This window comes from Grampus griseus (assembly GCF_964374135.1).
Source record: "Grampus griseus genome assembly, chromosome: 3".
Taxonomy (NCBI): Eukaryota; Metazoa; Chordata; class Mammalia; order Artiodactyla; family Delphinidae; genus Grampus; species Grampus griseus.
Window position 1 is genome coordinate 124655355 of NC_139019.1, and position 17871 is coordinate 124673225.

The 17871-nt window shown below is 43.6% G+C and overlaps 1 protein-coding gene across 1 annotated transcript in view; it reads right to left on the reverse strand.

Moving 5' to 3' along the window:
• SH3TC2 (SH3 domain and tetratricopeptide repeats 2) overlaps positions 1-17451 on the reverse strand; it is a gene marked incomplete at its 3' end in the record, with an annotated part of 63596 nt that extends 46145 nt beyond the window's left edge. Inside the window, exons 1-2 of the mRNA XM_082651789.1 lie at positions 17302-17451; positions 21-119 (exon numbers count right to left, since the gene is read on the reverse strand). Of these exons, the coding sequence (XP_082507915.1) occupies positions 21-119; positions 17302-17353 (151 nt within the window). The 5' untranslated portion in view covers positions 17354-17451. The remainder of the gene's footprint in view (positions 1-20; positions 120-17301) is intronic.
• Positions 17452-17871: the final 420 nt, after the last annotated feature.

Sequence of the window (17871 nt, forward strand, 5' to 3'; positions counted from 1 at the left end):
TGTCTTTGGGGTTTAGATACCTGGAGTCATATTCTGTGGCAGGAAACATTTTTCCTTGTTTTCAGATGAGGATATAATCTCAGTGGATATGGTTGGATCCTTGGAAGAAGTTTCTTTACCTGGAGGAGATCAAATGAAAGATCATTTGCGAGAATATAAGAAAGCTATAAGCAAGGATTGCAAGTTTTTATCAAGTGATCATTTTTTTCTCCAGGGCTGGTGGCCTAGAAGAACTCTAATTGTTACCACCATCGCCTAATAATTATTTAGTATTCAACTAAAGCATACTATCTCAATCCTATAGCAGCCTGGGTGTCCCCACTTTATTAAAAAAAAAAATTTCCCACCTACAGTTCAGACTGAGTCCCATGGCCTAGTATACTGAATGTGTTCAATATATGCTGAGCCTACAAGGTCATTATAGATCTGACTACAGCAAGGTGGATAACGCAAGTGCTGGAGCAGAGCAAGTGAGAATAGCATCATAAGGGAGGTGGCTGGGGCATGGCTGTAATGGCCCTGAAATGTATGATTGTCCCCAGACTGCCCTTCTGTCTGCCCACTATACAGAGTCCTGTATGGGACTTTTTTCCTCCCCAGCTCTCTAAAGTGTTCCTGTCTTTGCAGCTGTAAAATTGGAGTGAAAAGGAGAGGAAAGAAAATCATAGCATAGACTAAGGTTAAGAAGGAGGCTATTTTGATGGCATGGGGTTGAAAAGAGAAGAAGAGTACAACTATAAAGCACAAGGCAGCAGGTAAAAATAAATAAAAGGGAAATTCAGGGCTTCCCTGGTGGCGCAGTGGTTGAGAGTCCTCCTGCCGATGCAGGGGACACAGGTTCGTGCCCCGGTCCGGGAAGATCCCACATGCCGCGGAGCGGCTGGGCCTGTGAGCCATGGCCGCTGAGCCTGCGCGTCCAGAGCCTGTGCTCCGCAACGGGAGAGGCCACAACAGTGAGAGGCCTGCGTACCACACACACACACACAAAAAAGGGAAATTCACAAGTATTGATATGTGATGTGGGCCTCCTTCATGGTATCCTCAAAATACAACAAGAGAACTCAAGTCCTTAACACATTACTGTTGGTTACTCTGTTCTTTTGAACATGACACTGCTCAAGGACTCCACCATGGGGTCAGAAGATTATAAGCATTACCTGATACTGGAAATAGGGATTAGGAATCTTGGCTCAACCACCATTTGTCAGTCATTCATCTAATCCATCCAGCTTTTTCAACTGTAAAATGTTGGTGGATCAAACTCAAGCAGACCTACCACGTTTGCATTCTGGACCTGTGTTTCTGTCGATGCAGCCCAAGAGTGATAAGAGATGAAGTAATCGCGCTCCATCCAATCACTGCTGGTTAATGCTGAACCCAAATCCTCAAATTGCTGCCAGAAGTCTTTGCCTTCTTCTGTGCCTATACAGTGGGACTTTGAGACCCGAGCTGAGGATCTTCCATGTCTTCATAGCAAGAACAGTTAGCACTTTTTTGGGTAATGAACAGGGAATGAAATGGATTTTGGCTTGAATGGGCTGAAGGACAGGCCCATTTAGTCACAGCTCTTCATCTAGCAAATCTTATTAGGGGTCAGTGCTGAAAGTTAGGCAGCTTAGCTAGAAAGCTGGCAGTAATGAGCCATAGTCTAGCAGGATCATTTTGTCGTTCTGCCTCCAGGAACCAGAAGTAACTATAGCAAAAAGGCTCTGGCTTGGGAATCATGAGATATGAGTTTGCACAAATCAGATTCTCTGATACATTAGGTAGGTAACATTGGTCCAGATATTTCATCCATTCATTTTCTGAGATTTCACATTTCCCAGTCATAAGTGAGGGCTTGATCTAAATTAGCGCTTCTCAACCCTGGCTGCCTATTCAAATCCCCCAGGTTGCTTCTTAAAAATATCAGTGCCTAGGTCCCATCTCCAGAAATGCTGAGTTACATCGTTCATAGTGCTGCCCAGTCATAGGTATTTTTCTTTTTTTCTCCCCCCTCCCCTGAAAAGCGGCACGTGGCCTCACGGCGGGGCCAGCCCACCACTCACCGGAAGGCGAGGGGTTCTGCCCACACACGCTGCAGGGGCTACTGTGAGCTTTGGAGGGGCGGCGGCAAGGAGGTACGGCGCCCCAACGCTCCCTCTCAGATCGCTAGAGAAGGCTTTCCCACCCAGGGCGCGTCGTCCCCCAGTCCCCCACCCATCGTCTCCCCATCAGGCCCACGGACGCACTTCGGGAGATGCCAGTTCTCGGCTGGGGTGGGGGGCGGTCTGCGGTTGGGTAAGCATGGGGTCAACATAAGCATTCGTGGTCAGGGGCGGGCAACGCCTGCGAAGCCTCGGGCTCCTGCGTTTGCCTAACCAGGGGGCTTGCCTGAGCCCCCCTTCGCATCACCCGGCCGGTCACGATAGCTCACACTCCCGCGTGCAACCTCAGCGGCGAAGGGGGAACACACGGCCAAGTCAGTCCCCCTGCACATATGAGGACGACCCCCATAAGGCACCTGCCCCTACGAGGGACACCGGCGTGCCTTCCTTATCACCGGGACTCCCCAAGAGAGCTGCTCACCAGACTCACCACTACAGGGGGGACCCGAGGGGCTCGCTGAGAACAGGAAGCGACGCCACCTGAGGGACGCCTGGAGCCAGCCAGCGGCACCGCAGGGAGTAGGCGGGACGCTCACGCATCGGCGGGAGCGCGTGGTGAGCTGTGGGACGCCTCGCGAGACTCTCCGAGAAGGCGAGGCTAGAGTGTCGGCTGCGTGAGCGGACCCGGTCCGCCCGGCGACCGCCGTGAGGCAGGGGGCGGGAGACCAAGGTCCAGCGGGGATTCCTCACCTCTGCCTTACACACACCACCAGCAGGCAGGGAGGAGAGGCAAGGGGCCGGGGCCGAACGAGAAGAGCGGTCCTGGTCGCCATGAACGTCCGTCCCTCGTCAGTCGCGACTTGGGCCCGGCCGAGAAGAGCTAGACATCATCTAGCATCGATACAGGTATTTTTCTTAAGTTCCCCAAATGATTCTGATTTAAGCTAGTATTAAGAACCATACATCTGGTGGGATGAATTGGGAGATTGGGATTGACATGTATACACTGATGTGTATACAATGGATGACTAATCAGAACCTGCTGTATAAAAAAATAAATAAAATTCAAAAATTAAAAATAAAAAACCATACATCTACGTAAAGTTTTCACACTTTAATGAATGTATGAATCACCTGGGGCTATTGATAAATTGAAGATTCTGCCTCAGTAGATGGAAGCCTGAGGTTCTTCATTTCTAATGTGCTCCCAGGTGACCATCCCGCTGATCCCAGGATCACACTTGGAGTGGCAGCCTGCTTCCTTACACTAGGACAGAGTTTGAAAACTGGTATACCAGAGGCCACAGGCCACAGAAAACCCACATTTTTCTTTTTGCTTTTCTTTTTTCCCCCCTGCACAGTGAATTTTTTTTTAAACTGGAGAAAAACATAGATATTTTATTTAATGTACGTTTTATATAATGTGAAAGTCCACATGAGGAAATGAAGATCTAAAGAAGGGGAAAAACCTAAAGGATTTTATACTAAGTTGAGCAAACACAAGCAACTGAGGACAAGTAACTAAAATATTGGGAGAGGCTAAAAGAATTTAAGAATTATTTTAACAAGCTATTGGGGTTTTTTTTGTTTTTTTTAAACATCTTTATTGGAGTATAATTGCTTTACAATGGTGCATTAGTTTCTGCTACTGCACAGTGAATTTTTAAGGTTTAAATTGCTCTACATCATTTAGAAATCAGGATGTTTTACATAACCCAGATGCTTGGCTTTGCTTTGAAAACTGGAAGAACTATGGTCTGGGACCCTCATGATTATCTGGCAACAGTCAACTGGGACTGAGCAGTCACTGCCACCACTATGGGGCATTTGTCCTCTGGCTATCACGGTCCCCAAACTGACAGCTCACGTATTTATACCCAGCCCTGGCAAACTTTGTGAGTCTGTCCCTGTTGTAAGGCTCCATGAGAAGAGACAATGGCCTGAGGACCATGAGGGCCTGTGGCATGAGCCTACCTTGAAGAAGGAAGTTCATGATGGTGACCCTGGTTTGGGGGAGAGGGTAGGGCGCACAGCTCTTAAAGGACACATGAGGTTTAGAGCAGAAAATCGCAGTTTTGCAGAATGTGATTTGTGGATAATCTGCATCAGAATTATTTAGTTGCTTGTTTTTTAAAAGATACCTGTACCAAAAAAATTTGGAGTAAAAGTTAGAAGAGTATCTGCATGACTTGGGGTAGCCAGCAATTTCCTAAACAGAATGGAAAAAGTACTACCCACAAAAGAAATAATGGATAGATTGGAATACGGTAAGTGCCCTACATATGAACCTTCAAGTTGTGAACTTTCAAAGATGCGAACGTGCCCAGAGAAAGTACGAAGAGAGACAAGAGGAAGAAGAAGTAACTGAAGAACCAAAGAGTTTCACAATGCAGGAAATGGCAAGGGGCTTTTCTTTATTTGAGGAGGCACTGTTAGTTTTTGAGGCACAGGACCCGAACGTAGAACAGTACACGAAGGTTGCAGCAGCTGTTTAGAATGCAATCCAGTGGTACCGTGTTATCTAGGATGAGAAAGGAAGAGCTACTACCCAGACATCACTGGATCATTTTTTCAAGAGGGTAGATAGGATTGAACCCAGCAAGGAACTAGAAGCTGTGCCATCAGCGTCAGGTGTGAGTGAAATTGCAGCTCGCCTTCTGTCTCCTATTGATGATGATCCTTCAGCTCTACCATCTCCCACCTCCTCCCTCTCCTCCAGTCAGTAACTCTTCTTGCCTGTTCACTCGATGCCAGCCCCTGTATGCCAGCTGTTGAACTGTACTACTGTACTTTTCAAGGTACTGTACTGTAAGATTAAAAATGGTTTCTTTATTTTTTGTGTTTGTTTTTTATGTATTATTTTTGTGAAAAGTATTATTAACTTATAACAGTACAGTACTATATAGCTGATTGTGTTAGTTGGGTACCTAGGCTAACTTTGTTGGACTTACGAACAAATTACACTTACGAACTCGCTCTCAGGGCAGAACTCATTCGTATGTAGGGGACTTACTGTACATTAAAAGGAAAAACTTCTGTTAGTCAAAAGATGTAATTAAGAGAGCGATAAAAGTGACAGAATAGAAGAAACTGTAGACAATATGTGTATTCATCAAAGAATTTAAATCCAGAATATATAAACAATGCTAAAAATATTTAAGAACTAGATGGGTAACCCACTAGAAAAATGGGCAAAAGCCTTGAATAGGCATTTCACCAAAGATAATATCCAAACAGCCAGTAGATTTATGAAAATTTTCTCAAGTTCATCAGGGAAATGAAAATTAAAACCACAGTGGAACATCTCTACACAGATTGGCAAAAATGAAAAAAACTGGTAAAGCCAAGTGTTTGTAAGGATACACAGCAACCAGAACTCTCATATACTGCAAGTGTGAGAATAAATTTTGAAAATTTTCACTTTGGAAAACTGTTTGACAGTATCACTTCAAGCTGAACATATGCGTAGGTACATATGCTTAAGATTCAGCAGTTCCACTCCACTATTATCCCAAATAATACATACATGTCGTCACAAGAATATATCTACTAAAATACTCAGAGCAGTAGTAATTCATAACAGCCCAAACCTGGCAATGACTCAAATGTCCATCTACACTGGAATGGATAAGTAAATGATGACATATACAATTAAATACAATATACCAATGAGAAGTAATGAATTACAGCCACAGGAAGCAGCATAGTTGGATATATTCACCTTGTAAAAATTCACAAGCTGTGTACATATAATTTCATGTACAATTCTGTATGAATGATAAATTTCAATAAAAAGATGAATTTTAAAATATTCCTGGAGCCTTCTCACTTACTCCCCTGAAAATATCTAGGGGTAGAGTCTGGAGACATGTATTTTTACTTAGCACTTTGAGGATTTCTGATGTTCTCTATAGTGTGAGAATCTCTGGAGTAGAAAGAGCTAATTCACCAACTGTTTTGGGATCCATGAGCCAGAAGACAGCTTGTTGAGAAACAGTAAAGAATCTGGAAAATCAGAGGGAGCTCTATAATGTGAAGAACAGTTAATAGTTGCACAGGGATTTACAGTTTACAGAGCTCTTTTAAACATGGAATTATATTTCAGCATGAAAGATTTGAAGACTTGAGCTGGGCCTTGAAAAAGAACCAGAGACCACAACAAGAAACTATCATATCAGGGAGTGGCCAAGATGGTGGAGTAGGAAGACCCTGAGCTCACCTCCTCTCACGGGCACACCAAAATTACAACTATTTACAGAGCAGCTACTGATGAGAAAGACCAGAAGACTAGCAAAAAAAATCTACAACTAAAGATATAAAGAAGAAACAAGACACAGTAAGACAGGTAGGAGGAGCAGAGGCATGGTCTCACCAAGTTCCATACCCCAAGGTGGGCAACCCACAAACAGGAGGATAATTACAATTGCAGAGGTTCTCCCCGAGGAGTAAGGGGTCCAAGCTCACACTGGACTCCCCAGCCCAGGGGTCCTGCACCAGAAAGCAAATGCCCAGAACATTTGGCTTTGAAGGCCAGTGGGGCTTATTTTCAGGAGTCCCAGAGGGCTGAAGGAAATAGAGGCTCCACTCTTAAAGGGCACACACAAAATCTCACATTCTCTGGGAGCCAGGAAAGAGGCTACCGCTTGAAAGGAGCCTGAGTCAGACCTACCTGATTATCTTGGAGAGCCTCCTGGAGAGGTAGGAGGCAACTGGAACTCACCATGGGGACATGGACAATGGGGACAGACATTTTTGGAATCTTGTTCTGTCATGAGGACCCTGGTACTGGCAAGCACCATTTTGGAATTTCCCTCTAGCTTATTAGTGCTGGACCTGGCCCCACCAGCAGCCTGTCAGTACCAGTACTGTGATGTCTCAGGCCATGCAACAGGCCAGGCAAGGACACAGCCCCACCCACTGGCAGGCTGGCTGCCTTAAGACCCCCTGAGCTCATAGCCACCCCAGGACCTGGCCCTGTCTACCACAGGGCTGACTCCAGCTACAGGATCCCCAGGCCCTGCAGCCAGAGACCCTAGGACCCAGCTCTGCCCACCAGTGGTCCATCACTAGCCCCAGGACCCAGCCTTACCAACCCTTGGGCAAGTACCAGCCCTGGGATCCCCTGGGCTCTGACCATACCCACCACCTGGCAGACATCAACCACAGCACCACTATAGCCCTGCAGCCTGCCATGTCAGGACCCAGCCCACCCACTAGCAGGTCATCACCAGGCCCAGGACCCCATGGGACCCAGCCTTGCCCATCAGCAGGCCAGCATCAGCTCTGGGACAACTTGGGCCCCACACACAGCTGCCCTGGGATCTGGCCTCATCCACCAGAAGGTCAACACCAGCACTGGGACCCTCCAGACCACGGCCCCACCATCTAGCAGGCTGACACCTGCTCTGAAACACCTTGGGCCCCTCAGCCAGCCATCAGAGGACCGAGCACTTCTCACCAGTAGGCCAACACTAGCTTAGGGACACCCCAGATCCTGCAGTCAGCAATGTAAGGAACCAACCCTGCTCAACAGCAGGCTAACAATAGATCCAGAACCCCTGACCCTGCAATCACCCACCCAGAACCCAGCTCCACCCACCAGCACTAGCCCCAGCGGTGCTGGGGCTCCACAGCCAGCTGCCTCAGATTACCCAGCCATGCCTACCAGTGACCTGGCAACCAACCAGACTGGGGGCCAGCCATACCTACCAGACTACCCCAGTAGTCAGCCTGCCACAACAGAAGGACCCATGCAACCCACATAGGGGGTACCCCTAGATCATATAGCTCTGGTGACCAGAGAGGAGTGCACTGCTGGGACACATAGGACATCTCCTACAGAAGGCCACTACTCCAAGGTTGGGAAATGTAGTTAACCTATCAAATGCACAGAATTTTTTTTTTTTTTTTTTTTTTTTTTTTTGCGGTATGTGGGCCTTTCACTGTTTTGGCCTCTCGCGTTGCAGAGCACAGGCTCCAGACGCGCAGGCTCAGCGGCCATGGCTCACAAGCCCAGCCACTCCGCGGCATGTGGGATCTTTTCCAGACCGGAGCATGAACCCGTGTCCCCTGCATTGGCAGGTGGACTCTCAACCACTGCGCCACCAGGGAAGCCCTGCATAGAATTAAAAAAAAAAACAAATTAGGCAAAATGAGGCAACAGAAGAATATATTCCAAATGAAGGAACAAGATAAAACTCCAGAAGAAGAACTAAGTGAAGTGGAGATAAGCAATCTACTAATAAAGTGTTCAAGGTAAGGATCATAAAGATGTTCAAGAACTCAGGAGAAAATTGGATGAACAGAGTGAGAAGTTAGAGGTTTTTAACAAAGAGTTAGAAAATATAAAGAACCAAACAGAGATGAAGAATACAATAACTGATATAAAAAATACACTAGAAGGAATCAACAGTGGATTATATGACACAGAGGAAGAGATCAGTGAGCTGGAAGTCAGAGTAGTGGAAATCACTCAAGCTGAAAACAAAAAGAAAAAGGAATGAAAATTAATGAAGACAGTTTAAGAGACCTCTAGGACAACATCAAGCATACTAACATTCATGTTAAAGGGGTCCCAGAAGGAGAAGAGAGAGAGAGAAGGGAGCAGGGAACATAATAGCTGAAACCTTTTTAACCTGAGAAAGCAAACAGACATCTAGGTCCAGGAATCACAGAGAGTCCCAAACAGAATCAACCCAAAGAGAACCACACGAAGACACATTGTAATTAAAATGTTGGAAATCACAGATAAAGGGAGAATATATTAAAAGGGCAAGAGAAAAACAACAAATTACTTATAAGGAAAGTCCCATAAGACTATCAACTGACTTTTCAGCAGAAACTCTGAAGGTCAGAAGGGACTGGCACAATACATTTAAAGTGATGAAAAGGAAAAACCTGCAACCAAGAATACTCAACCTGGAAAGGCTTTCATTCAGATTTGATGGAGAGATCAAAAGTTTTACAGACAAAAGCTAAAAGAGTTCAGTACCACCAAGCTTTACAAGAAATTTTAAAGGGACTTCTCCAAGCAAACAAGAAAAGGCCACAACTAGAAACATGAAAATTACGAAAGAAAAAAGCTCATTAGTAAAGGCAAACATGCAGTAAAAGTAGTAACTCAACTACATATAAAGCTAGTAGGAAGGTTAAAAGAAAAAAGTAGTAAAATCATCTGTAGCCACAATAAGTAAAGAATACACAGTACAAAAGTTATATGTGTGTGTGTGTGTGTGTGTGTGTGTGTGTGTGTGTGTGTGTGTGTATAAATGCCTCATGGTAACCATAAACCAAAAATCTACAGTAGATACACACACAAAAAAGAGATACAAGCACAAACATAGCACTAAAGATAGTCATCAAATCACAAGAGAAAGGAACAAAAGAAGAAAGAAACAAAAAAGAACTCCAAAAACAATTACCAAAATGGCAATAAGTTTACCTATCAATAACTACTTTAAATGTAAATAGACTGAATGCTCCAATCAAAAGACATAGAGTGGCTGAATGGATACAAAAACAAGACCCATACATATATGCTGCCTACAGGAGATTCACTTCAGATCTAAAAACACATACAGACTGAAAGTGAGGGAATGGAAAAAGATATTCCATACAAATGGAAATGAAAAAGAAGCTGCAGTAGCAAAACTTATATCAGACAAAATAGACTTTAAAAAACAAAGACAGTAACAAGAGACAAAGAAAGGCACTACATAATTATCAAGGGATCAATCCAACAGGAGATATAAAAATTTTAAATATATATGCATCTGACAGTGGAGCACCTAAATACATAAAGCAAGTATTAACAGACGTAAAGGGAGAAATTGACAGTAACCCAATATTACTAGGGGACTTTGACACCCCACTTATATCAATAATAGACAAATCATCTAGACAAAATCAGTACAGAATACTGGGCTTAAATGACACATTAGACCAGATGAACTTAATAGGTTTATATAGAAGAGTCCATCCAAAATCAGCAGAATACACATTCTTTTCAAGTACACATGGAACATTCTCTAGGATAGATCACATGCTAGGCCACAAAACACGTCTCGGGAAATTTATGAAGATTGAAATTCTATCAAGCATCTTCTCTGACCACAACACTGTAAGACTAGAAATCAACTACAAGAAAGAAAAAAACTGAAAGAAAAAACTGCAAAGAGCAGAAACACATGGAGGCTAAACAATATGCTACTAAACAACCAGTGAGCACTGAAGAAATCAAAAAATATCTGGAGACAAATGAAAACTAAAACACAATGATCCAAAATCTATGGGGCACAGCTAAAGCAGTTCTAGAGGCAAGTTTATAGCAATACAAGCCTACCTTGAGAAACAAGAAAAATCACAAACAACCTAGCCTTATACCTAAAGGAACTAGAAAAAGAAGAGCAAACACAACCCAAAATTAGTAGAAGGAAAGAAATCATAAAGATCAAAGCAGAAATGAATGAAATAGAAACTGAAAAAACAATAACCTAAGAGCTTGTTCTTTAAAAAAATAAATAAAATTGATAAACCTTCAGCCAGATTCATCAAGAAAAAAAAGAGAGAGGGCCCAAATCACAAGGAAAAATTTTTTTTCCTTCTCTTTAATTTTATATTTGTAGGAAATGATGGATGTCCACTAAAATTACGGTGGTAATCACTTCTTGATGTATGTAGTTCAAATCATCATGCTGTACACCTTAAATTTATACAGTGCTGAATGTCAGTTACATCTCAATAAAACTGGAAAAAAAACTATCATATAGAATAAAGTACTTTAGGAAAAATATATGATTTTTTTAAAATGACAAAGGAAATAAACCAAAAGGCCCATGATAGATATCGCTGGGTCACTTTTAACCATTTTTTCTATACTTTTGTCTACTTTCCAAATATTCTGTAATGGACATGCTTTGTTTTCTAAAAATGGAGGCAGGTAGAGAAGTGGCTAGGAAAAAAATCTGCAATCAGGTAGTTCTGGGCTCAATCCCTGGCTTCCTCATTAGCGATGTGACCCATGTAAACCTAGTCTATGTCATTCAGATGGGGCTGACTCCATCCCTAGCTCCAAAAGTGGACACGTGACTCAAGCGTAAGCCAGTCAGGTTATGCTGTACCATGGCCAGGTGACCAAAGTTAAGCCAGTGAGAATTGGTCCTAGGACTCTCCTTAGACCTCTTCAGGAAAAGATTCCTTTCCACTGCACTTGAAGCTGTGAACATGACAGTCTGGAGCTATGGGGCCCACTACAGGGAGAAAGTTTGCCTGAGGTTGAGGCCAACCCAGTACAAACAGAGCTTAGGAAAGATAACTTCCAGATAATATCATTTGAATATTTTGACCCAGACATACCTGAAACAAACAACCCCTGAACTTTTTATTTATGAATCAATAAATTACTTTCTGGAAGCTAGTTTTAGTTTTATTATTATTATTGGTTAGAGAAAGTTACTAACACTCAATTCAAAAAACACAGAGGTTTATTTAAAAACTGCCAAACTAGACCTAAATAGACCTTTCTCCAAAGAAGACATACAGATTGCCAACAAACACATGAAAGGATGCTCAACATCACTAATCATTAGAGAAATGCAAATCAAAACCACAATGAGATATCACCTCACACCAGTCAGAATGGCCATCATCAAAAAATCTACAAACAATGAATGCTGGAGAGGGTGTGGAGAAAAGGGAACCCTCTTGCACCGTTGGTGGGAATGTAAATTGATAGAGCTACTATGGAGAACAGTAAAGAGGTTCCTTAAAAAACTAAACATTGAACTACCATATGACCCAGCAACCCCACTACTGGGCATATACCCTGAGAAAACCATAATTCAAAAAGAGACATGTACCACAATGTTCATTGCAGCACTATTTACAATAGCCAGGACATGAAACCAACCTAAGTGTCCATCGACAGACGAATGGATAAAGAAGATGTGGCACATATATACAATGGAATATTACTCAGCCATAAAAAGAAACAAAATTGAGTTATTTGTAGTGAGGTGGATGAAGCTAGAGTCTGGCATACAGAGTGAAGTAACTCAGAAAGAGAAAAACAAATACCGTATGCTAACACATATATATGGAATCTAAAAAAAAAAAAAAAGGTTCTGATGAGCCTAGGGGCAGGACAGGAATAAAGACACAGATGTAGAGAATGGACTTGAGGACACAGGGAGGGAGAAGAGTAAGCTGGGACAGAATGAGAGAGTAGCATTGACATATACACACTACCAAATGGAAAATAGCTAGTGGGAAGAAGCTGCATAGCACAGTGAGATCAGCTCATTGCTTTGTGACCACCTAAAGGGGTGGGATAGGGAGGGTGGGAGGGAGATGCAAGAGGGAGGGGATATGGGGATATATGTATACATATAGCTGATTCACTTTGTTATACAACAGAAACTAAGACAACATTGTAAAGTAATTATGCTCGAATAAAGATATCAAAAAAATAAAATAAAATTGACTTTGGCACAGAAAAAAAGAAAACCTGCCAAACTGCTTTCCAAAATGGCTGTACCATTTTGCATTTTCATCAGCAATGTGTGAAAGTTCCTGTTGCTCCACATTCACATCAGCACTTGATAGTATCAGTGTTCTTAAGTGTAGCCATTCTAGTAGGTTTGCAGTTTTATCTCATTGTTTCAATTTATACTTCCCTAATAACTAATGATGTTGAATATTTTTTCACATGCTTATTTTCCATCCCTGTATTTTCTGAATGAAAGTGTCTGTACATTTTAATTGGGTTGTTTACCTTCTCATCACTGAGTTATAAGATTTTTAAAAAATATTCTGGATACAAGTGTCAGATATGTGGTTTACAAATATTATCCCCCAGTCTATGGCTTCCTCTTTATTTTGTTGGTCGATTCATATAGGTGGTAGAAAAGCAGGATTACTGGTAAAGAGCTCAGCAGGATAGGGGTGAATGAACTTTGCATGCACATGAGCTGACAGAGGACATACTGGAGAGGTGAGTGGTCATGGGGCTAAAATTGATAAATATGGTAGAGTCAGGATAGGGAGAGCATTTTAAGGAAGGCAGAAGAATTTAGATTGGATATAGCAAGCAATATGGAGCTATGAAACATTCCTGCACATAGGTGTGGCAAAACAAAAGTGGAAATTCTACCTGGGATAGCACAGGAAGGACAGAGAGAGGCAAGGAGGTGAAGCAAGGAGGATAGCTGAAAAATTGTATGGCAGTCCACGGGTGTGAGTGTGAGAATATGGACTGTGATCTTGGCAAATGAGAAGTCAGGGAATAAAGTGAATGACACTGTATTTTAAAGTTAGAAAAGGGAAGGCATCTTGACATTTTAAATATGAGAGATAAAGATGAGGAGAGGCAATAATTACAGAAAACGAATATTTGAAGGGAATAAAAGACCATTGAGTTCCACTCTTAATTTTACTGTTGAGAAACTAAGGCCCCAGAGAGGAGTAATGATTTTACTGGGGTCACACAGCAAGTCAGCAATAGAGTCAGAGGCCATCCAGATCATTGGGTGCAGACCTTGCCAGTTCCACTACATAAACCCAACCTCAGAATGCTGAGATCTATGGTTTCCAACTTGGGAAATATTTCACTCACAGAAACTTGCTGGAAATGAGAATTCACTCCTATTTCTCCTCTCTCAGTCTCTCCTTGATCCACCCATCCACCACCACTCCCAACTTTAAGAAGATAACTAAACAGTAAACATTTCCCTGCATTCTTTTCTTCTCCACCCACATTTTTTTTCTTTGACCTGACAAGCATACAACCAGCAATTTTTATGATGTAAACCCACATTGTCCTGTTGGAACAAATACCAAATTAGAATTACAGCTACATTTATCTACAAGAATATATCTTAGATCATAATGTTGAGCAAAAAAATAAAAGCAGTTTGCATAATGATACCATTTTAAGTTTAAAAATCTTCAAAATAAATTCTTTGCAAAGATACGAGTACACAAATATGTAATAAAAGCACAAAACCACTGAATTCATGAATGTGATTAATTTGGGGGAGGGAGAGTAGGTAGTGAGATTGGGAAGAACTACCAGGGGACCCTAATTGTATCTGTAATCTTTTATTTTTTCAAAAAGTAAAAGAAAGAAAGAAGTTCTGAAGCTAATATGACAAAAAGTAGAAATTTGCATATTGTTCTCATAGTCTCTATTATCAGTATGTTCAAAGCACCTCACGAGCTTTTTAAAGCTCAAATGTGAAGCATGGTTTGCTATTGCCAGCATTCACCCCCCCATCTCCTATAATTTTACTGATGATTCCTATTTACCAAAAAGGTTGAAAGGAAAGTTACAAACAACAGCGATCAATGTAGGCAAATGTATCTCTCCCACATCCTCTGTTTAAGGGTGTAAGTCTGCCAGATGTCTTCAAGATAGTGTTGAAAGGTAAGGGGGCAGTGCTAGAAGCTTTTAGACCAACAAATCTTGACATGACTTGCTCTGTGATCCTAAGTGAGCAACTGTAGTTTAACAGTGGCAAGAATTTCCAGGGGTCCAGAAGCCAGAAATAATGGCAGTTATTTCTAGTTATAGAAACCCATCCCCTGCCCACATGCAATCAGGAGATTTCTGTGAGTAAGTAAGAAACATCACGGAAACAGATGCTGCAGGCAGAGTCCATGTGTGAGAATGCAGCACACCTGGGGGGTGTCGGGGACAATGTTTGTCATTGTGTCACACCAAGGCAAACCAGCTGGGCAGCTGTCTGGGGCTTAGTACTGTCAAGCCTTCTTCTTTCCTGCCTCCCTAACCCTTGAGGACTGTTGGTCCTCACTGTTTACTCCCACTGAAACAGACACAATGACTGAAGCAGCCAAAGAAGCAGGAGCACAGACTCCTACTCCAGTAGAGTAAGGAATAGGAAGAAGGAATGTGGGAGTGGTCCCTATTAGCTAACAATAAAACAGCCCACAATTACTGAGGGTTTATCAGAAGCCAGACACTGTGCTAAATCCATGAGATGAATTATCTGATTTAATCTTCATGAAAGCTCCGTGTGATAGATACTATCATTAGATTCATTTTACAGACAGGAAAACTGAGGTTCGAAGAATATGAGACTTGCCCAAAGTCACACACTATTAGGTCACTCCAGCATGTGTCTCATACTTTGTTCCATTTCTCTAGGATAAATAGGGGGAACCTAGAAGGGGATGTTTACAACAACTGGCCTCAGACCTATAACACCATATCATCCTCCCTAGGGAAATCCCCTGACAAGTACAGAGAACAGTTTAGGGAGATGGCATGAAAAGCCTCAGTAGAAATAAATATCAGGCTGACTCCTGGTGAAAAAGTGAATCCAGGATGCCAACCGATTCGACGGCAAAAATCTGGTGAAACAATAAGATAATTGAATGATAGTATTATAAGAACTCTGAGAATGTTTTCTTCAATGTTGGTTGGTTGGTTTTGAGCTGCAGAATTCTTTTACATGAAATTTTGGGTTGAACAACAGGATGTCAAACAGGAGCAGAGCTGCTCCAGCTGAAGCTGGGTGTCAGGGACTAGGAGCAGAGCTCCCTAAGATACCTTCACAGGCAGAGTTAACCCCCTCATTTTATAGATGAGAAAAGGGAGGCCTAGAGAGAGAGCATGATATGCCAGAGTCATAGAGATGTGATTAATGTGCCTTGTTTTATTTATTGTGCTTAATTAACTGTGTACCAGGTTGTTTTAACTGTTTCACATGTAAACTTAATCCCTACCACGACCCTGTGAGGAAGGCATAATTATATCATAAAATCTACAGGTGAGGAAACTGAAACACAGAAAGGTTAAATAAATTGGTCAAGCCAAATCAAAGAACTAAGATCAAATCCAGACACTCTGGCCTCAAAGGTCAGGTGATTAACTGTGAGGATGCCTGCCTAAGAGGAAGTAGACTGAGTCAGATCTAGAACCCAGGTCCCTGCCTTACAGACCGGTGGTTCTTCAGGTTCCCACAGCTCCCATGCAACGTCTGCTCCCATGGGGTGCAATGACAACAGGATTTAGGGGGAGGGTCTGAAAAGTATATACATCTTAGAAATCTGGAGAATCTTTCTTCCAGATTTGTTTCCTAGTTGAAGGTCATGCCTTTGTGCCAAGGGCATTTGCTTGCTTATAAAGTCTAGGGTTGCTTAGTCGGGGAGCCTTTCCCTGCTGGAGGTACCAAGGTGCCTAGGCTGAGACTTCAAGCAGAGGAAGCAGAACGTGGCTGCTTCAGATTCGCTTTAGGAACCTCTAGTGCCTTCCATGTTGTCGAGCCCAGGTCACAAGACTACAGGGGGAAGTCATCTCAGAGAGTAGAAGGCCTTAGCTAGAGGTTCTCCTGGGCTCCCCCTCCAAGGAAACATGGCAGTGCTCCAGGAAGATATGGAACCCTGACAAGGGTTAGGAATGATTTCTTGGTGTAATGCTCTTCTGTCTCCCAAGCAAGTCCTCCTCCAAAGCCACCACTCATCCTAATAAATGCCATACATGAGACCACAGGGCCTCACCTTGGTCTTGCTGTGAAAAGAAGCGAGGAGCTTGCATTAAGGTGACCAACAACCCCAGTTTGCCTGGGACTGTCCCGGTTTTAGCACTGAATGCATCCTGGGAAAGCCCTGGGTCCCAGTGAAACCGGCAAGGCTGGTCACCCTGTGTCAAGTCTCAGATGACTTGACAATTCTTAGGAACAACTCTGTGACCTCAATTTGACGTACAAAAAAAAAAAAAGAAAGAAAAAATCACACTATAACAGGTAGGAGGCAGGAAACTGCCTGTTTTTCTCCAGTAACATTAACCCGGACAAAAATAGGGTTGAGTGGCTTAGGCCAAGTTTATGACCACTCCTGGGCCCCAGAGGAACTAACTGCCTGAGCTTTCTTCCTGAACTAGGGAATCTTGGGAAGAAAGGAAGGAAGGGCTTAGTCACACCCTGGGAATGGCAGCCAAAAGCAGCACTCTCTCCTCCTCCTAGAGCAAGCTCAAAGCCTCTTTCTTCAGGAAACGTAGATGCTTCCCAGGCTTCACTCCCTTTTCACAAAGCCAGAATGACAAATACTAAGTGAGGAAGGGAGAAGAAGAAGCCAGAAAGTACAACCATCTCCCCATCTTTAGAAGAGTAGCTCCCCCAACCCAGCAGATCCGTAAGCCTTCACTGGACCCACCACCTCAGCCAAGCCACAGGCCGGGGCACCCCAGGAAACTCACCTGGCCCCCAGGACAGACTCGGCTCCCAAGGGATGCAGAAGCAGCCACCCATGTGTGCACCATCCTCCCCGGGCCAAGGACCCTGGGAACACCAGCCAGAGGAGCACTGGGAGGGGACAGCCTCCCAGCGGTGTCCCTCCTCCCGCCTCCTCCCTGGCACACGAGGGACCAAGTCCTGCTCAATGCACAATGCAGTCTTTGATATCCTGGCTGAGGCAGCAGGCCCAGGGAGGATGGGAGGGGCAGCCCAGCCCTCAGGACCCGTAGTCCTTGCACTGTCAGGCCTCTGACTGGGGAGTAGAGCTCCTCCCTGCCTCTCTGCAGATTGCTTCATGCCTATCAGGCTGTGGCACATTCCACACATTCTAGGATTGAGATACACAGTTTGGTTCTTATGGGGGTGGATGGGATGGGGGGGCTGAGGGGGGAGGAGGAATCAAGGCTGCTGCTGTTCTTGCTCCCTCCCTGACTGGCTTGGCCCACAGTAACTTGCCTGCTACTGGGAATGGGCTCCCCACCCATCCTCTCTGTGCAGACACCTCCCTTGGCTATCTGGGTGAAGCTGGACCT